Source organism: Dasypus novemcinctus, chromosome 1, assembly GCF_030445035.2.
Source record: "Dasypus novemcinctus isolate mDasNov1 chromosome 1, mDasNov1.1.hap2, whole genome shotgun sequence".
NCBI classification, from domain to species: Eukaryota; Metazoa; Chordata; class Mammalia; order Cingulata; family Dasypodidae; genus Dasypus; species Dasypus novemcinctus.
In genome coordinates this window covers 20,396,848-20,412,134 of record NC_080673.1, presented here as the reverse complement: position 1 = coordinate 20,412,134, position 15,287 = coordinate 20,396,848, and the positions used below count along the sequence as shown (strand labels likewise).

The window sequence follows — 15,287 nt, the reverse complement described above, 5'->3', positions numbered from 1 at the left end:
CCTCAGAACCTCTGATGACCACTGCCTTTATATCAATGTTACTAGTTCTTCCATTACTAAATTAGTAATAAGTCTACTTTCATCCATATTTGCAATCCCCCTTTCATTTCTTAATCTTGAGGATCTGGGGATAGTGATGCCCACTCTGCTTCAGAAAGAGAAGGGAACTTAGATCCTATGGGGAAAACAGGTAGAACTGTCTTGCTTGCAGTTGTAGATACTCTCTGTTTTTTGGGATGGGTGTTCTCTATCATCATCCTCTCATTAATTGTCCTGGGTGAGTCCAAGGAATTGGAGAGCAGGTGTTGGCTGCAACTCTGCTGAGATTCAAGGCTCACCTAGGTATGAACAGCTGGAAGATTTAAGTCTCTGGGACACATATTTAACGGATATAGCACTAATTAGGTTCAAATAAAAAGGGCAAAAGAACCTTGTGTAGGAAAATTGTAAATGAGGCCAACTCTGATATATCGAGGGGATAGGTTATCATAATTCCAAGAAGGCCCACTGACAGGAAGCTCAATTCCTGAGGTTGTCTGTTCTGCCTACAGTGTCCAGATGTCTATAGAGCATTTAGGAAGAGGCCCCCTGCTTGAGGACTGCTTACTGTCACAGTCAGTAAGATCCTCCTAAGATGTGCATAAGCATAACCTCTGGAATGACCTCCTGATTCACTCTGAAATCTCTTAGCCATAAAAACTCCTTTGTATTTAATATTTCCCCTTTTGGTCATCAAGCACATCACTAGTTGGCACTTGGCAATAATCCCACAGTGCCAGGGAGGCTCATCCCTGAAAGAATCATGTCCACACCTGCCAACCCCCTCCCACACCAATTTTTATACATATATATATATTTTTTTTGTTTTTGTTTTTTCTTTAGGTGGTACCAGGGATTGAACCCAGGACCTTGTACATGGGAAGCAGGCTTCCACTGAGCTACATCCGCTCCCCATGAGAGTTGGTTTTCTTGTTTGTTTTGCTTTGAGGAGATACCGAGGATTGAAGACAGGACCTCATACATTAGAAACGGGCACTCAACCACTTGAGCTACATCCGCTCCCCCCTGTATTAGTATTATATGTTTTTTATCATTTTGGAGAAAATATTCTCATATTTGTCCTGTTGACCACAGTCCATCATTTACCACTAGATTCCCTGTATTGTATAGTCCCTTGCTTTGTAAAATCTATTCAGAGTATACACTCATTTTCATCACAGAGTTGTGTTGTCATCACCTCAATTTCCGAACATTTTCATTACTACAAAAGGAAAAAAATCCCATACCCCCTTATACTTCCCTACTGTTGTCCCTTAGTATTGAGTGATCATGACTTTTGATTAGTAAATTTGGATCAATGGGTCACGGCTCTGACTGCAGCTATTGTTTCATCCTGTCCCAGACAAAGGCAATGGCAGACACTGTTAAAACCCTCCCAGACAGGGGTGGGGATGGTGGAGATGTAAAGACATAACACGTCCTCAAGGCTGCAGGGGATAGTTAAGTAAAGGGCTTCATTTGCTAAACAGGCCAAGAAGCTCAACTTTGGGGAGCTACCAGAGAAGCTTTTGGTACCCTTCCTGACCACCTCCACAGAGCATTTTGGAGTAAGTCTGTGCCCCTTCATGATCCCCTGGACTGATATGGGCTGGAAAAGACCAATTTGGGAAACTCCTCCCTAGACGACCCACGTGGCAGAATTTGCCCTCCAGGCAAAAGTAGTAGACAAGAAAGGAGTGTAAAAACCTACAGAAACAAAGTCACAGTAATCAAAACAGTATGGTATTAGCACAGGGACAGACATACAGACCAATGGAATCTAACTGAAAGCTCAGAAATCAATCTTCACATTTATGGCCAACTGATTTTTGGCAAAGTGACAAAGACCACTCAATAAATGGTACTGGAAAAACAGGATCTCCATTTGCAAAAAAAAAGGAGGACCCCTACCCCATACCACATACAAAAATAAACTCAAAATGAATCAAAGATACAAATATAAGAACCAGAATTCCCAAACCCCTAGAAAAAAACATAAGGAAACATCTTCAGGTCCTTGTGCTAGGCAATGGTTTCTTAAGACTTATACCCCAGACACAAGCAACAAAAGAAAAGACAGATAAATGGGACCTCAGGAAAATTAAAATCTTTATGCCTAAAAGGACTTTATCATGAAAATAAAACAAACCTACACAATGGAATCCACATATCTGATAAATGATTAATATCCAGGATATATAAAGAAATCCCGGGGGGTGGGAAGTGGGGTATATGGTAACTGGTTATATTTGTTAATGTAAAATAATTTTAATGTATTTTTAATTTTAATGTATTCTTAAAAAAAAAAGACAATTAAAAAAAAAGAAAAAAGAAATCCCTCAAACTAATAAAAAAAGACAAAAAAAATTTTTTTTAATGGCAAGGGACCTGAATGGACATATCTCCAAATAAGTTACAGAAATGGCCAGAAATCACATGAAAAAAATGCTTAACATGATTAGCCATCAGGGAAATGCAAATCAAAACCAAAATGAGATATCATTTCATACCCATTAGAATGGCTGCTATTAAAAAAAAAGAAAAGAAAATTACAAGTGTTGGAAACATACAGAGAAATAGGAACATTCATTCATTGCTGGTGGCAAAGTAAAGTGGTGCAGCTGCTGTGGAAGACTGTTTGGTGGTTCCTTAGAAAGCTAAGTATAGAACTACTGTATGACCTGGCAATCCCACTATTAGGTATATACCCAAAAGAACTGAAAGGACTCAAACAGTTATTTGCACACCAATGTTCAGAGCTACATTATTCACAATTGCAAAAAGATGGAAGTCACCCAAGTGTCCATCAACCAATGAATAAATAAAATGTGGCATATACATATAATGGAATATTATTCAGCCACAGAAAGGAATGAAGTCCTCATACATGTACAAAATGAAAGTACCTTGAAGAATCCTGTTGCATGAAACGAGCCAGAAACAAAAGGACAAATACTGTATGATCTCACTGATTTGAAACAATTAGTATAAGCAAACTCAGAGAAACAAAATCTAGAATATAAGTTAGCAGGGGATGGGGTAGGGTTAGAGAATGGGACACTAAGGCTTAAAATGTACAGAGTTCGTATTTGGAATGATGGAAATGTTTAGGTAATGGATGGTGGTGATGGTAACTCAATTAACAATACTAAAATATATATCTGAATATGATTAAAAGGGGGAAATGTTAGAATACTTGTATATATAACAGAATAAAAAATGTTTAAAAATCCATGGATCTACACTACACAAATAGGGAAATCTAAGCAGAATTTATCACGGACTTCTATAGTGCAATTATGAAAATATTCTATCATCAATTGTAACACATGTTCTATACAAATGCAAGGAGTTGATGTGGGGTGGTATATGAGAATCCTGTGTTTTTGCATCACTGTTTCTTAAACCCACAACTGTTTTAATAAAAAAATTAGAAAATATGTATAATACGTAGACATGCAGATATGTACATTATTGATTCTAGAATTATATTCTGTAGGTGAAATATAGTATAAAAGAGTAAGATTTATAAAGGAAAATACATTATTTAATGAATATCACTTAAATACCTTTTATTATTATAAGGTTTGTTTTCACAGATTTCAGGTGATAAGTAGTATGGAGTCCCTATGCAAGTTCGAGCCAGCTCTACAGTGCTAGAACAGAAAGAGAATTATTGAAGAAGTCTATGATACTTAAGAGAAATTATGAATGATCACACACACACATATATATAAATCATCATGGATTCAAATTTCACTGAAGACAAATCAAAACAAAGTTTAAAATGAATACCTATTAAGAACTCTAGCAATTCCAAAATCTCCAAGTTGTACTGTCCCATCTTTAGTTAAAAATATGTTCTGTAAAAGACATTAAAAAAAGAAAATGAAATATTGTTATAGTCCAGTTTTCAGTCAACGACTTTTTGACAAAAATGAATCCAGTTCAAAAAACAATACTGCACTCCCTCACACACTCGCCCGCCCCCTCCCCTCCCCTCCCTTCCTGGGCCCAGGCTCCAGCCCGACCCATTCACTCTTTCCTCTTCTGCTAGGGAGGATGTCCGGCTCCTCACCCTCCAGCGCCCTGGCCCTCTTGCTTTTGCTGGTCTCTGGCTCTCTCCTCCCAGGGCCAGGCGCCGCTCAGAATGTGAGAGCATAATCTGTACAGGATCAGAAGTAGAGAATGAAGCTATAAGAGAAAGGGAAAGACAGAAGAAAGGCTGCAGTAGTACAAGGATAGAAGCAGGATGCAAGAATGAGGAATGAATCTTCATTTGAGGAGCATCTGGAACAAGAGAATTTTACACAGAAAGAATAAATAGACCAGGGACCTCTAAAGTAAATGCACAAATCAGAATTAAAATAATGGTGCAAAATAAAAAATGATAATAATAATAATACTAAGATAACTGGATATCAACATGTGAAAGAATGAATGTGTTCCTCACCCCCCACCTCACACCATATACAAAAAATTAACTCGAAATGGATTCTAGACCTAAATGTAAGAAGTAAAACTATAAAAGTCCTAGAAGAGCACACAGGAGTAAATTTTCATGCCCTGTTAGGCAATGGTTTCCTAGAAATAAAACCACAGCAATAACGACGAAAGAGATAGATAAATGGGGCTTCATAGATAAAAAGAAAAGACAACTCATAGGATCATAGAAAACACTTGCAATTCCTAAAGCTGACAAGGGACTTGTATTCAGAATATAGAAAGAACTGTTACAACTCAATAATTAGAAGACATGGAATCCATTTTAAAAACGGGCAAAGGGACACATTATATGATTCAATTCATAAATAATGTTTAGAATAGGCAAATCAATAGAGGCAGAATGTAAATTTGTGATAACCAGGTTCTGGGGGTTAAGGGATTTGGGGAATGACTGCTAATAAGTACAGGGTTTCTTTTTGGAGTGTGAACATTTTCTGGAACTAGACCTTAGGGCCCCAATCAAGACGGCGGAAAAGCTTCAGTGCTCCATGCCGCCAGAGAAGCTTTGCACAATCAGCAAAAACTGACAAAAGCATCTTTCTCAAAGCTCTACAAAAGAGTTAAAGAATTACAGTAACAGGGTGAACGCTGAATCAAGAACAAGGCCCCTTAACAGCAGCAGGATCTCCTGATGCCCTGGCTAGACTCTGTTACCCCTCACAGCCCAGCAGAGGCAGTCCACACTCACAGTGCTCATCCTATGTTCCGACTCCATAGGGAGCAGAGAAATCTTTGCTCACATGCTAGGAACAACTATGCCTGTCACAACTGCCTGGTGGTGGCTTGAGGCACTCACTGATCCAGAACTTGCACTACATGTAGAAGACAGTTCACAGAGCTCTCCTACAGAACACTGTAGGAGTGACGGGGACGCCTGGCACAAGGAATTGCTGGTTATAGGACATACTGAGCGGAAACCATTTCCTAGGGAAGTGGCAACATTTGTATACGTGTAAATGGGGGAATTTAAAGGGCCAACCACACATGCCCAAAACAAGACAAGATGCATGTGCAGAAAATATCAAGGAAGCCCCTGTGTCCAGATCTGGAGCTAAAACTCATTGTATGGATAACCTCTCAAGGAGAACACACATACAAGTCAATCTGCAAAGACTCAGAAAGCTATTTCCTTCTTTCTTTCTTTCTATTTGTTAGTGCCTGGCATTCAAGGAAAGCTCTGTCATAACACTAGCTAGATACTAGCTTAAGGAACAGATACCTCAGAATCTAAATTCCAGTGAATAAACACTAAAATATCAAAATGTCCAGGATTCAAAAAAGATTACAAAGCATAGAAAGAAACAGGAAGTAATGACTGAGGCAAAGGAGAAGATTAAAGCATTAGAAACCATCAGTGAGGCAGCGGACTTGGCCCAGTGGTTAGGGCGTCCGTCTACCACATGGGAGGTCCAGGGTTCAAACCCCGGGCCTCCGTGACTCGTGTGGAGCTGGCCCATGCACAGTGCTGATGCGCTCAAGGAGGGCCCTGCCACGCAGGGATGCCCCGCGTATGGGGAGCCCCACGCGCAAGGAGTGCACCCTGTAAGGAGAGCTGCCCAGCGCAAAAGAAAGTGCAGCCTGCCAAAGAATGGCACCGCCCACACGGAGAAATGACACAAGATGATGCAGCAAAAAGTAACACAGATTCCCGTGCCGCTGACAACAACAGAAGCGGACAAAGAAGACGCAGCAAATAGACACACAGAACAGACAACCGGGGTGGGGGGGGGAAGGGGAGAGAAATAAATAATAAATAAATCTTAAAAAAAAAAAAGAAACCACCAGTGAGGAGAACCAGACCTAGGACATGCCAAACAAAGGCTTTGAAAGAAGTCCTAAATATGCTCAAAGAGCTAAAAGGAAACATGGACAAACTAAAGGAAATCCAGAAAACCATAGTTGAATACAAAGAGAAATTCAATAGAGACATGGAAATTATGACATGGAGCCAAACCAAACAGAAGAACAGAGTAACAGAAATTAAAAATTCCCTAGAGGGGTTTGGCAACAAATGTGAACTTCATCAAATAGTACAATAAAAACTTTAAAATAAAAATGTTCATAAAATTGCAAAAAGATAAATGAATAACTATCCATTTAAAATAACAAGAGGAGTGGATGTAGCTCAGTGGTCAAGCACCTAAAAAAAAGTCTAGAAGAGGATCATGAAGCTAGTGACAAAGCAGCAGCATGTGAAAAGATATAGCTGAAAATTTTCCAGGAATGAGGAATAACATTCTCAGATCAAAACTGATCAAAGGCATAATCAATGTAAATCGAACCTAACCAGTGCACACTGTGACATTTCAGAATAGGGACAAAAATAATATCTTAAAATCTTCCAGAGAGAAGAAACAAGGATAATAAATTAAAATGGCTATAAATTCCTAAACAGCAACACTGGAAGCCAGAATGCAAACGAGGGGAATTTTTAGGAGTAACTGTAAGGAAAAATCTGCAACCTAGAAGTTTATACCCAAATTATTCCAATGAAAGAAAGAAAAAAAGACACCTTTAGACATGTAAAATCTAAATATACCTTCCATATACCTTCTACACACCTACTTGTAGGATTTGTTCCATCACAAAGAAGAAGTAAACCAAGAAAAAAGATATAAGAATAAGTAGATCTAATACAGGATAGAGATGATTTCTAGGATTTTAATGAAGGGGAAACAGTGCAGGGAGAACCCACATAACACAGAAAACAATGCATCAGGGTCAAAATTTTGAGGCCCAAGACAATGCTGGTCCCATTCCCTTATTCATTTATAAGTTTACTAGTGGTGGAATAAACATACCTGTGATTTTATGTCTCGATGAAGAATTTTTCTATCATGTACATGTTTCAAGGCCAAACAAATCTGTACAAACCAGTCCAAAATCTGAAAGTAAAAATAAGACTTGTCATGTCTTTTAAAATTCACATTTCACAGTAAAGCAGTCTTTCTTTGATTATTAAAAAGATTCAGGAAAAATGTGGGGTTAAGGGGAACTAAGTCCTTTAAAATATTTTTAGGCTATAATTCATTTTTATTTTGTAATCACTGACATTAAATCAATACTCAAGGGAAGCGGACGTGGCTCAAGTGATAGAGCATCCGTCTACCATATGGAGGGTTCAGGGTTTGTACCCCAGGGCCTCCTGAGCCATGTGGTAAGGTGGCCCACATGCAATGCTGCCATGCAAGGAGTGCTGGGCCAAGCAGGGGTGCCCCCACATAGGGGTGCCCCACACGCAAGGAGTGTACCCTGCAAGGAGAGCTGCCCCACGTGAAGAAAAGCACAGCCCACCCAGGAGTGGCACCGCACACAGGGAGTGCTGATGCAGCAAGATGACGCAACAAAAAAGAGACGCAGTTTCCCACTGCCGCCAGATAATCCAAGCAGACACAGAAGAACACACAGTGACAGAGAGCAGACAATGGGGGGAAAGGGAGAAATAAAACAAGTTTTTAAAAATAGATAACAGAACCAGCAAGATGGCGGTGGAGTAAGGTGCTCCTAGAGTCAGCTCCTGCTACAGGGCAGGTAGCAAACATCCAGAGCTCTCTGGAACTAGCTGAAGCACCTGTTTGGGGGCTCCAGGAGGCCAGAAGAGCATCCTGCAATGTCCCTGGGGGAGTAAAAGGAGGAGACTGCCCATCTTCAGAGAAGACTCGTAAGTAGAGCACTCCACACCACTGAGGCCAGTGTCCATCCTCCACTGGAGGCACAAGACACCTTGGGAGCTGTTCCACGGCTGGAATTAAAAGCTGCACTTCACCAAAACGGGGGAGGAAGAGACGGTTGGGCACCAATTTCAGATATGATGAGGAAATTCAGTGGGCTACAGTATGATCCTGAGAACAGCTAAGGTTGAGCCTGTCCAGGTCAGAAAGAGGCCAGGAGCCACCATCTTAATGCCCATCTGGCACAAGGGGAAGCGGGGTAGACTGAGAATTCCAGTGCTGGTGGGGACCAGCTTCTTCCCATCCAGATCATACTGCAGGTCTAGCCTAGGCCCCAGTGCCACCTCCAGGAAGAAGGAAGCTGCAGGGACCTGAGCCAGCCACTCCAGGAAATTACTGACCAAGCTACAGAGGCCAGGGATTGTCCTACTGTGGCGCAGGAGTCGTCCCAGGAGCTGTTCTGTGACGGGAATTGGAAGCTCCATTTCCCAGGAACAGGGAAGGAGGAGAAGGTTGGCTGCCGATTTCAGCTACTGATTGGGAGACTTGGCTGGCTAAGAGATAATCTTGGGAACAGCTGGGGTGAGAACCAGCCCAAGTCAGAAAGAGGCCAGTAGCCACCATTCTGACTCCACCCCTAGCCTAAGAGGAAGCCAGTCTGACAGTTTCTTTCACGCAGATCAGTCTGCAGCCTGCCTCGGCTTCAGCCCTGCCTCTGGTGGGGAGGAGGCTGAGACCAGCCTATACAGGTAACTGCAGGGAACTTTGGCTGGCATAGACTGAAAAGCAGAAGTCTGCATAGATTGCTGCCCACACCTGCAGCTCCATCCCTGCCCCAGGTAGGGGAGAAGGTATGTGAAGCCTCATCAGTCGCTCTGGGCAACTACGGTCTAGGTCTGCACATGGATTATTCCACATAGCTGTGACTCTGTCCCTACCTCTGGCAAAGGAAAGTTGGAAGAAGCTTCATTGGTCCCTGGTGCAATGAGGGCAGCTTGAGCCTCCACAGCTTATAGCACCAACTACATGCTTGGCTCCTACTGCATAACCAGCAAGGGAGAAATGAGAGGAAGCTCTAAACTAAAGAAAAACCGTACCTAGAAAAAATACTCTAGTAAGCCAGATGCAAAGACACCAACAAATAATTACAATCCACACCAAGAAACAGGAAGCTATGGCCCAGTTAAAGGAACAAGATAAGCCTCCAGATGACATAAAGGAGTTGAGACAATGAATTATACATGTTCAATCAAATTCCTTAATAAATTCAATGAGATGGCTAAAAAGATTAAGGATATTAAGAAGACATTGGATGAGCACAAAGATTTGAAAGCATACATAGAAAAACAGCAGATCTTATGGGAATGAAAGGTGCAATGAATGAAATTTAAAAACCATTAGAATCATATAATAGCAGATTTGAAAGAAGGCAGAAGAAAGGATTGGTGAGCTTGAAGAAATGGCCTCTGAAAGTGAACATACAAAAGAAAAGATCAAGAAAAGAATGGAAAAAATTGAACAAGGTCTCAGGGAACTAAATGACCGCAAAAGGCATGCAAACATATGTGTCATGGGTGCCCCAGAAAGAGAAGAGAAGGGAAAGGGGGAAGAAGGAATATTTAAAGAAATAATGGTAGAAAATTTCCCAACCCTATTGAAGGACATAGACATCCCTGTCTAAGAAGCACAACATACTCCCATCCGAAAAAATCCAAATAGACCAACTCCAAGATACATACTCATCAGAATGGCAAAGACAAAGAGAGAATTCTGAGAGCAGCAAGAGAAATGCTATATGTTAACCAATGCATAACATATAAGGGATATCCAATAAGATTAAATGCTGATTTCTCACCAGAAACCACGGAGGCAAGAAGACAGTGGTCTGATATATTTAAGATACTACAAGAGAAAAACTACCAGCCAAGAATCTTATATCCAGAAAGACTGTCTTTCAAAAATGAAGGCAAAATTAGAATATTCACAGATAAACAGAAACTGAGAGAATTTCTAAGCAAGGTATCAGATTTTCAGAAAATACTAAAGGGTGTGCTAGAGCCTGAAAAGAAAAGACAGGAGAGAGGGGCCTGGAAGAGAGTCTAGAAATGAAGATTATATCAATAAAAGTAATTAAAATTGTCAAAAGAGTAGTGAAAATAAAATATGACAGATAAGACTCAAATAGTCAGGAATAAACTTAACCAATGATGTAAAGCACTTGTATTCAGAAAATTAATGTTAAAACAAATCAAAAAAGCCCTGGATAACTGGAAGAACATTCCATGTTCATGGATTGGAAGACTAAATATCATTAAGATGTCAATTCTACTCAAATTGATACACAGATTTAATGCAATCCCGATAAAAATTCCACGAGCATCAAAGAAAAAAGTGAAAACATGATCATTAAATTTATTTGGAAGGGTAAGGAGTCCTGAATAGCCAGAAACAGCATAAAAAGGAAAAGAGAACCCTCATCTCCAGACTTTAAAACATAGTACCTACCTATAGTGGTAAAAACAACATGATACTGGCCTAAAGACAGACATAAGAGACCAATGGAACCAAATTTATGGTTCAGAAACAGATCCCCACAGGTATGGTCTAGTGATTTTTGACTAGCCTGTCAAACTCACACAGCTTGGAAAGAACAACCCATTCAACAAATGGTGCTGAAAGAATTGAACATCCATAGCTGAAAGAAGGAAAGAGGACCCCTATCTCACACCTTTTGCAAAAACTAACTCAAAATGGATCAAAAAACTAAAAATAAAAGAACCATAAAACTTCTAAAAGAAATTATTGGAAAATATCTTCAAGACCTGGTGGTAGATGGTGGATTCTTAAAGGAGATAAGAGAAGGACAGAGTGGACTACTGAGGTTTAATGTATGTACAAGTTTTAATTAGCTTTACTGTAAAATTGTGGAAATGTATAGAGTGGATGGTAACACACAGTAACAGCTAGTTTATAAATGGGGATGTGATTGAAAATGGTAGTCTAGTTAGGTAAATGCCAATTGACAGAATGCTTGAGAATAAACTAGGAACTGGATAGCACATTAAACCAAGAGGTGGGTGAGAATTGTGGTTGATGATACAGATGCAAGAATGTTAGCTAGAACAAATGTATATCACTACTGCAAGGTGTTGGGAATGTGGAGAAGCACGGGAAAATTACAGCGGGGGTGACCTATGGACTGTGGTTAGTAGTAATAATATAATATTCTTGCATCTATGCAAAAGATGTACTGTGTTGATACTGAGGCAGTATGGAAAATGTGAGCCAAATGTACACCATGGACATGGCAATAATCAGATGATAATATTTTATCTGTAGCAAATAACACACCACATTGTGGTGTGTTGATGGAGGGGTGTTGTTTGGGAATTCTGCATATGTGCATGATTGTTCTGTAAGTTTACAACTTCTGTCATAAAAAATATATTTAAAAAATAATAATAGGGCGGGTTGGGGGAAAAACACACCAAATGCAAGATAAGAACTATGATTAGAAGTAAGATTTTGACAGTGTTCTTTCATAGTTTGTAACAAATGTCTCACGACAATGCAAGGTGTTGGTGGAGGGTTGATATATGGATGTTATGCATGTTTGCTTTGTAAGTTCACAACTTTTACTATACACTTAATTGTTTATGTACGTTCATATATAAATGATATAGAGATATAATAATCAGATTGGTTAGGGGAAAAACACTTTGTTTAGTAGTAATATTTTGACAGTGCTCTTTACTCATTAGTTAAAAAGGTTTAAAAACAATGCAATTTAGTGGTGGTAGGGTGAGATGTTATATATGTTTGATGTTATATATGTTTGTTTTGTAAGTTCAAAACTATTATACATTTATTATGTATGTTTATGTATGAGTGATATATTTCAATAAATTTTTTTTAAAAGTAAAAAATAAATAAATAAATAAATAAATACTCAAGCCAAGTGGCATGCAGTACTATAGGGCACATAGTAACTCTAAAATACAAACGATTGCTATGGAAACATCTCCTATAAATCAGAATATGGAAAGAAACGTCAAGAGAAGAGTAAAAATGGAATTAATTTCTATTTTAGAGTAGTGTGAAGGTGGGTGACTTTTGTTTATAAATATACCAATTTTCTACAATGCTTTTTTTCTCTCTCCACACAATCACCATATATAAACACACTCTCTGGGGCTGACTATTTTATAGTAAAAGAGCTCAATTTCTACACATTCCTAACACCAAAATAATTTAAAATCATACTCTTAAACATAAAGATATGAAATGATAAAAGAAAATACAGGTTAATTTTCTATAATTTCCGGGATTAAAGCAAGAATTTCAAAACATACAAAACCTACAAATCACAGGAAAAAGACTGACAAAATTGACTACGTAAAACTTAAAACATCTACATGGCAAAATCTATCATCAAGTGTAATGATAATCTGAGAAAATAACCTTAACACAATTGATACATTACTAACTCTCTAAAATACAAAAAGTTCTAACTAATACTGAGAAAAATACTGGTAACCCAAATTAGATCGACAAAAGACAGGAAAGGCAGATGAGAGGTGGAAAAACACAAAATACTAATCTCCTTCCAAAGTTAAAAAAAAATAATTAAAACAAGATACCATTTTAACACAACTAAAATGAAATAATACACAATTTTAGTCAGGATGTAGGGAAACAAGCCTTTCATATCCTTTTTGTTGCAAGGTTAATTATAGTAATTTGGCAAAGGATATAAAAATTTTCAGTTTAAGTACCACTTGAGCCAGATAAACTTCAAAATTTAAAGTACAGCTACAGTAGCACAAAAATATAAAGATATGTGCAAGGATGTTGACTACAGCAATTTTTGGTGGAGCAAAAGAACACAAAAAACCTAAATGTCTATTAAGGGACCTGGTTAAATAAATTGTGTTATCTCTAAACTAGAAATATTATGCAGCCACTGAAAAGAATAAGTACTTTTATATACATTGTTTATTAAGTGAAAAAAGAAAGTTGCAGAGTAGTATACATAGTATAATCCTATTTATTTTTCTAAAAGAATGTGTATGTATATTGCATACATGAACTCCATATAACTGCATATGAATTTTTATGTGTATACATATGCCTGTGTGTGTGCATGAGTAGAAGGGAATGGAGAAGAAAGAAATGATGACTACCCATCAGTTAACAGTATTTACCTCAGGAAGTGGATCTGCAGGGGAAAGAACAAAAGGTAACAAGGGTTTTGTCCACTCTATTCTCCTCAGTATTTTTTTATAAGAATGAATATTTTTAATTAATTTTCTAAAAATATTTTTAATTTTCTTTAACACACAAACTTCTCAGTTCAGTTCAATAGATATTTACAGGAGGCACACAAATTCTTAAGTGCCTTTCTGTATGTGTAAGACTTTATGAGAAGAATGAAATATAGTTCTCTGTCTTTGAAGAGTTCATATAGTAGTAGAAACACACTTATAAACAAATACTTATCAAAAATGCATGTTTTATAACAATTATATGCATAATGAGAGAATAATTCAACTGGAGTGGGTATGAGGAAAAAGTACAAAAAGAAGGTGAAAATCAGTTGAGTCCTATTGTTATGAAGTTTACCTGTAGAGCCAGAAAACACCTTAAAAATCACCTACCCCTAATTTTACAGAGAGGGTTCTTCCATTACCATATTTCCCATACCTGTGCTTCTTTATAATTCCATAAAATTTTATTCAGCACCTCTGATGTGCCTGGTGTGTTTAGGAACCAGCAATAACACTTAATGAAAGACGCTCTACCTGGACATAAACAGCTTAAATACCAGAGGTCAGAAAACTTATTCTGTAATCAACCCAACAGTAAATGGCTTTGGAGGCCATACAAACTCGAATGTTATAAAATGTTGTGCCAGTGTATAATCATAGGCCTGTCTGAATTACTGTTCTATGTGTACATGTTTTCATTTCTAGACTGCCATAAAGCACTGAAACAATGCTACAAGTCATCTTTATCTGCTCCAAAACTCAGGTTTCTTTGTGCAATTGTGTTAAAATTTTGCTAAAGTATGCAAAACTTGATGGGTTTTGATGGGTTTAATCATTTTTTAAAAAGCTGGAAAAAATTTACTGCCAAATATTATATTAATAGAAAAATAGATTTGGCTTTTTATTAGACTGGTAAATTGACAGCTCTTAAAAGAGGTAAAAGGAACTTAGGATTTACCATCTGTGTAATTTGCCTAGAAAGCAGATAATCCATATCCACCAGAATAATTTTCTCTGCTTTGTGTTGACCTTAACATCTGATTTTTTTCTAACAAAAAAGTTTCCTCACTTATCAGAGATCTAAGGATTCTTACCATTGTATTACTTCCATCAATATTTATTTTTAAGTATTTTGTCACTTTGATTAAATAAGTAAGCAAGTATTGTTTGTAGGGACCCATGAGCTTATCTTAATCAAGTGACCAAACCTCTGACAATCCTTTTAATTTTGCCTTATAAAGACCAAATCCTAAATTTAGAAAAATTAAAATGTTGTGTTACCTCTCACTATGCATATTAATCAGCTCAAGAGTATTAAAAGAGCTGCAAAAGAACTGTCAAATCAGAAGACACTCAGGCCTTTCCCAAGTTAGTTATGCATATGTAAAATGTTATTAATATAAATATTTCCAAAAAATGCATACTTTATGGGAAGGTCCTGGAGGTCTGTCAGTGACTTTACTGCCCATTTTTACCCTCAAAGAAAATATTTATCAAACCCTTATAAAATAGTTATGTACTCTACCCCAATAGAGAATTTTATTCTGATAGTATTGGTTACTATAATAAATTAACTATAGTTTTTCAGACTCATTGTCAAACAGGTTTTGCTTCTTGCTGCTTCCCTGAAGGTTCCTGGAAAGAACTGTATGTAATAGGAACTCTGAACTACTGACACTTTAACAAATAGAGAGACTTGGGTACAGGTTTTATGCTGACATCACTTAGAATGAACAGTGAATTGAGTCAGGATTTCCAAGACTCTTTCTGAATCCAGAAGCAGACATACATCATGAAAACAGAC

At 38.0% G+C, this 15,287-nt stretch overlaps 1 protein-coding gene across 1 annotated transcript in view; it reads right to left on the bottom strand.

Moving 5' to 3' along the window:
- Window positions 1-15,287, bottom strand: part of NEK1 (NIMA related kinase 1) — a 250,427-nt gene that overhangs the window by 211,335 nt on the left and 23,805 nt on the right. Inside the window, 3 exon segments of the mRNA XM_058309299.2 lie at window positions 3,609-3,695; window positions 3,835-3,902; window positions 7,347-7,430. Coding sequence (XP_058165282.1) covers window positions 3,609-3,695; window positions 3,835-3,902; window positions 7,347-7,430 — 239 coding nt within the window.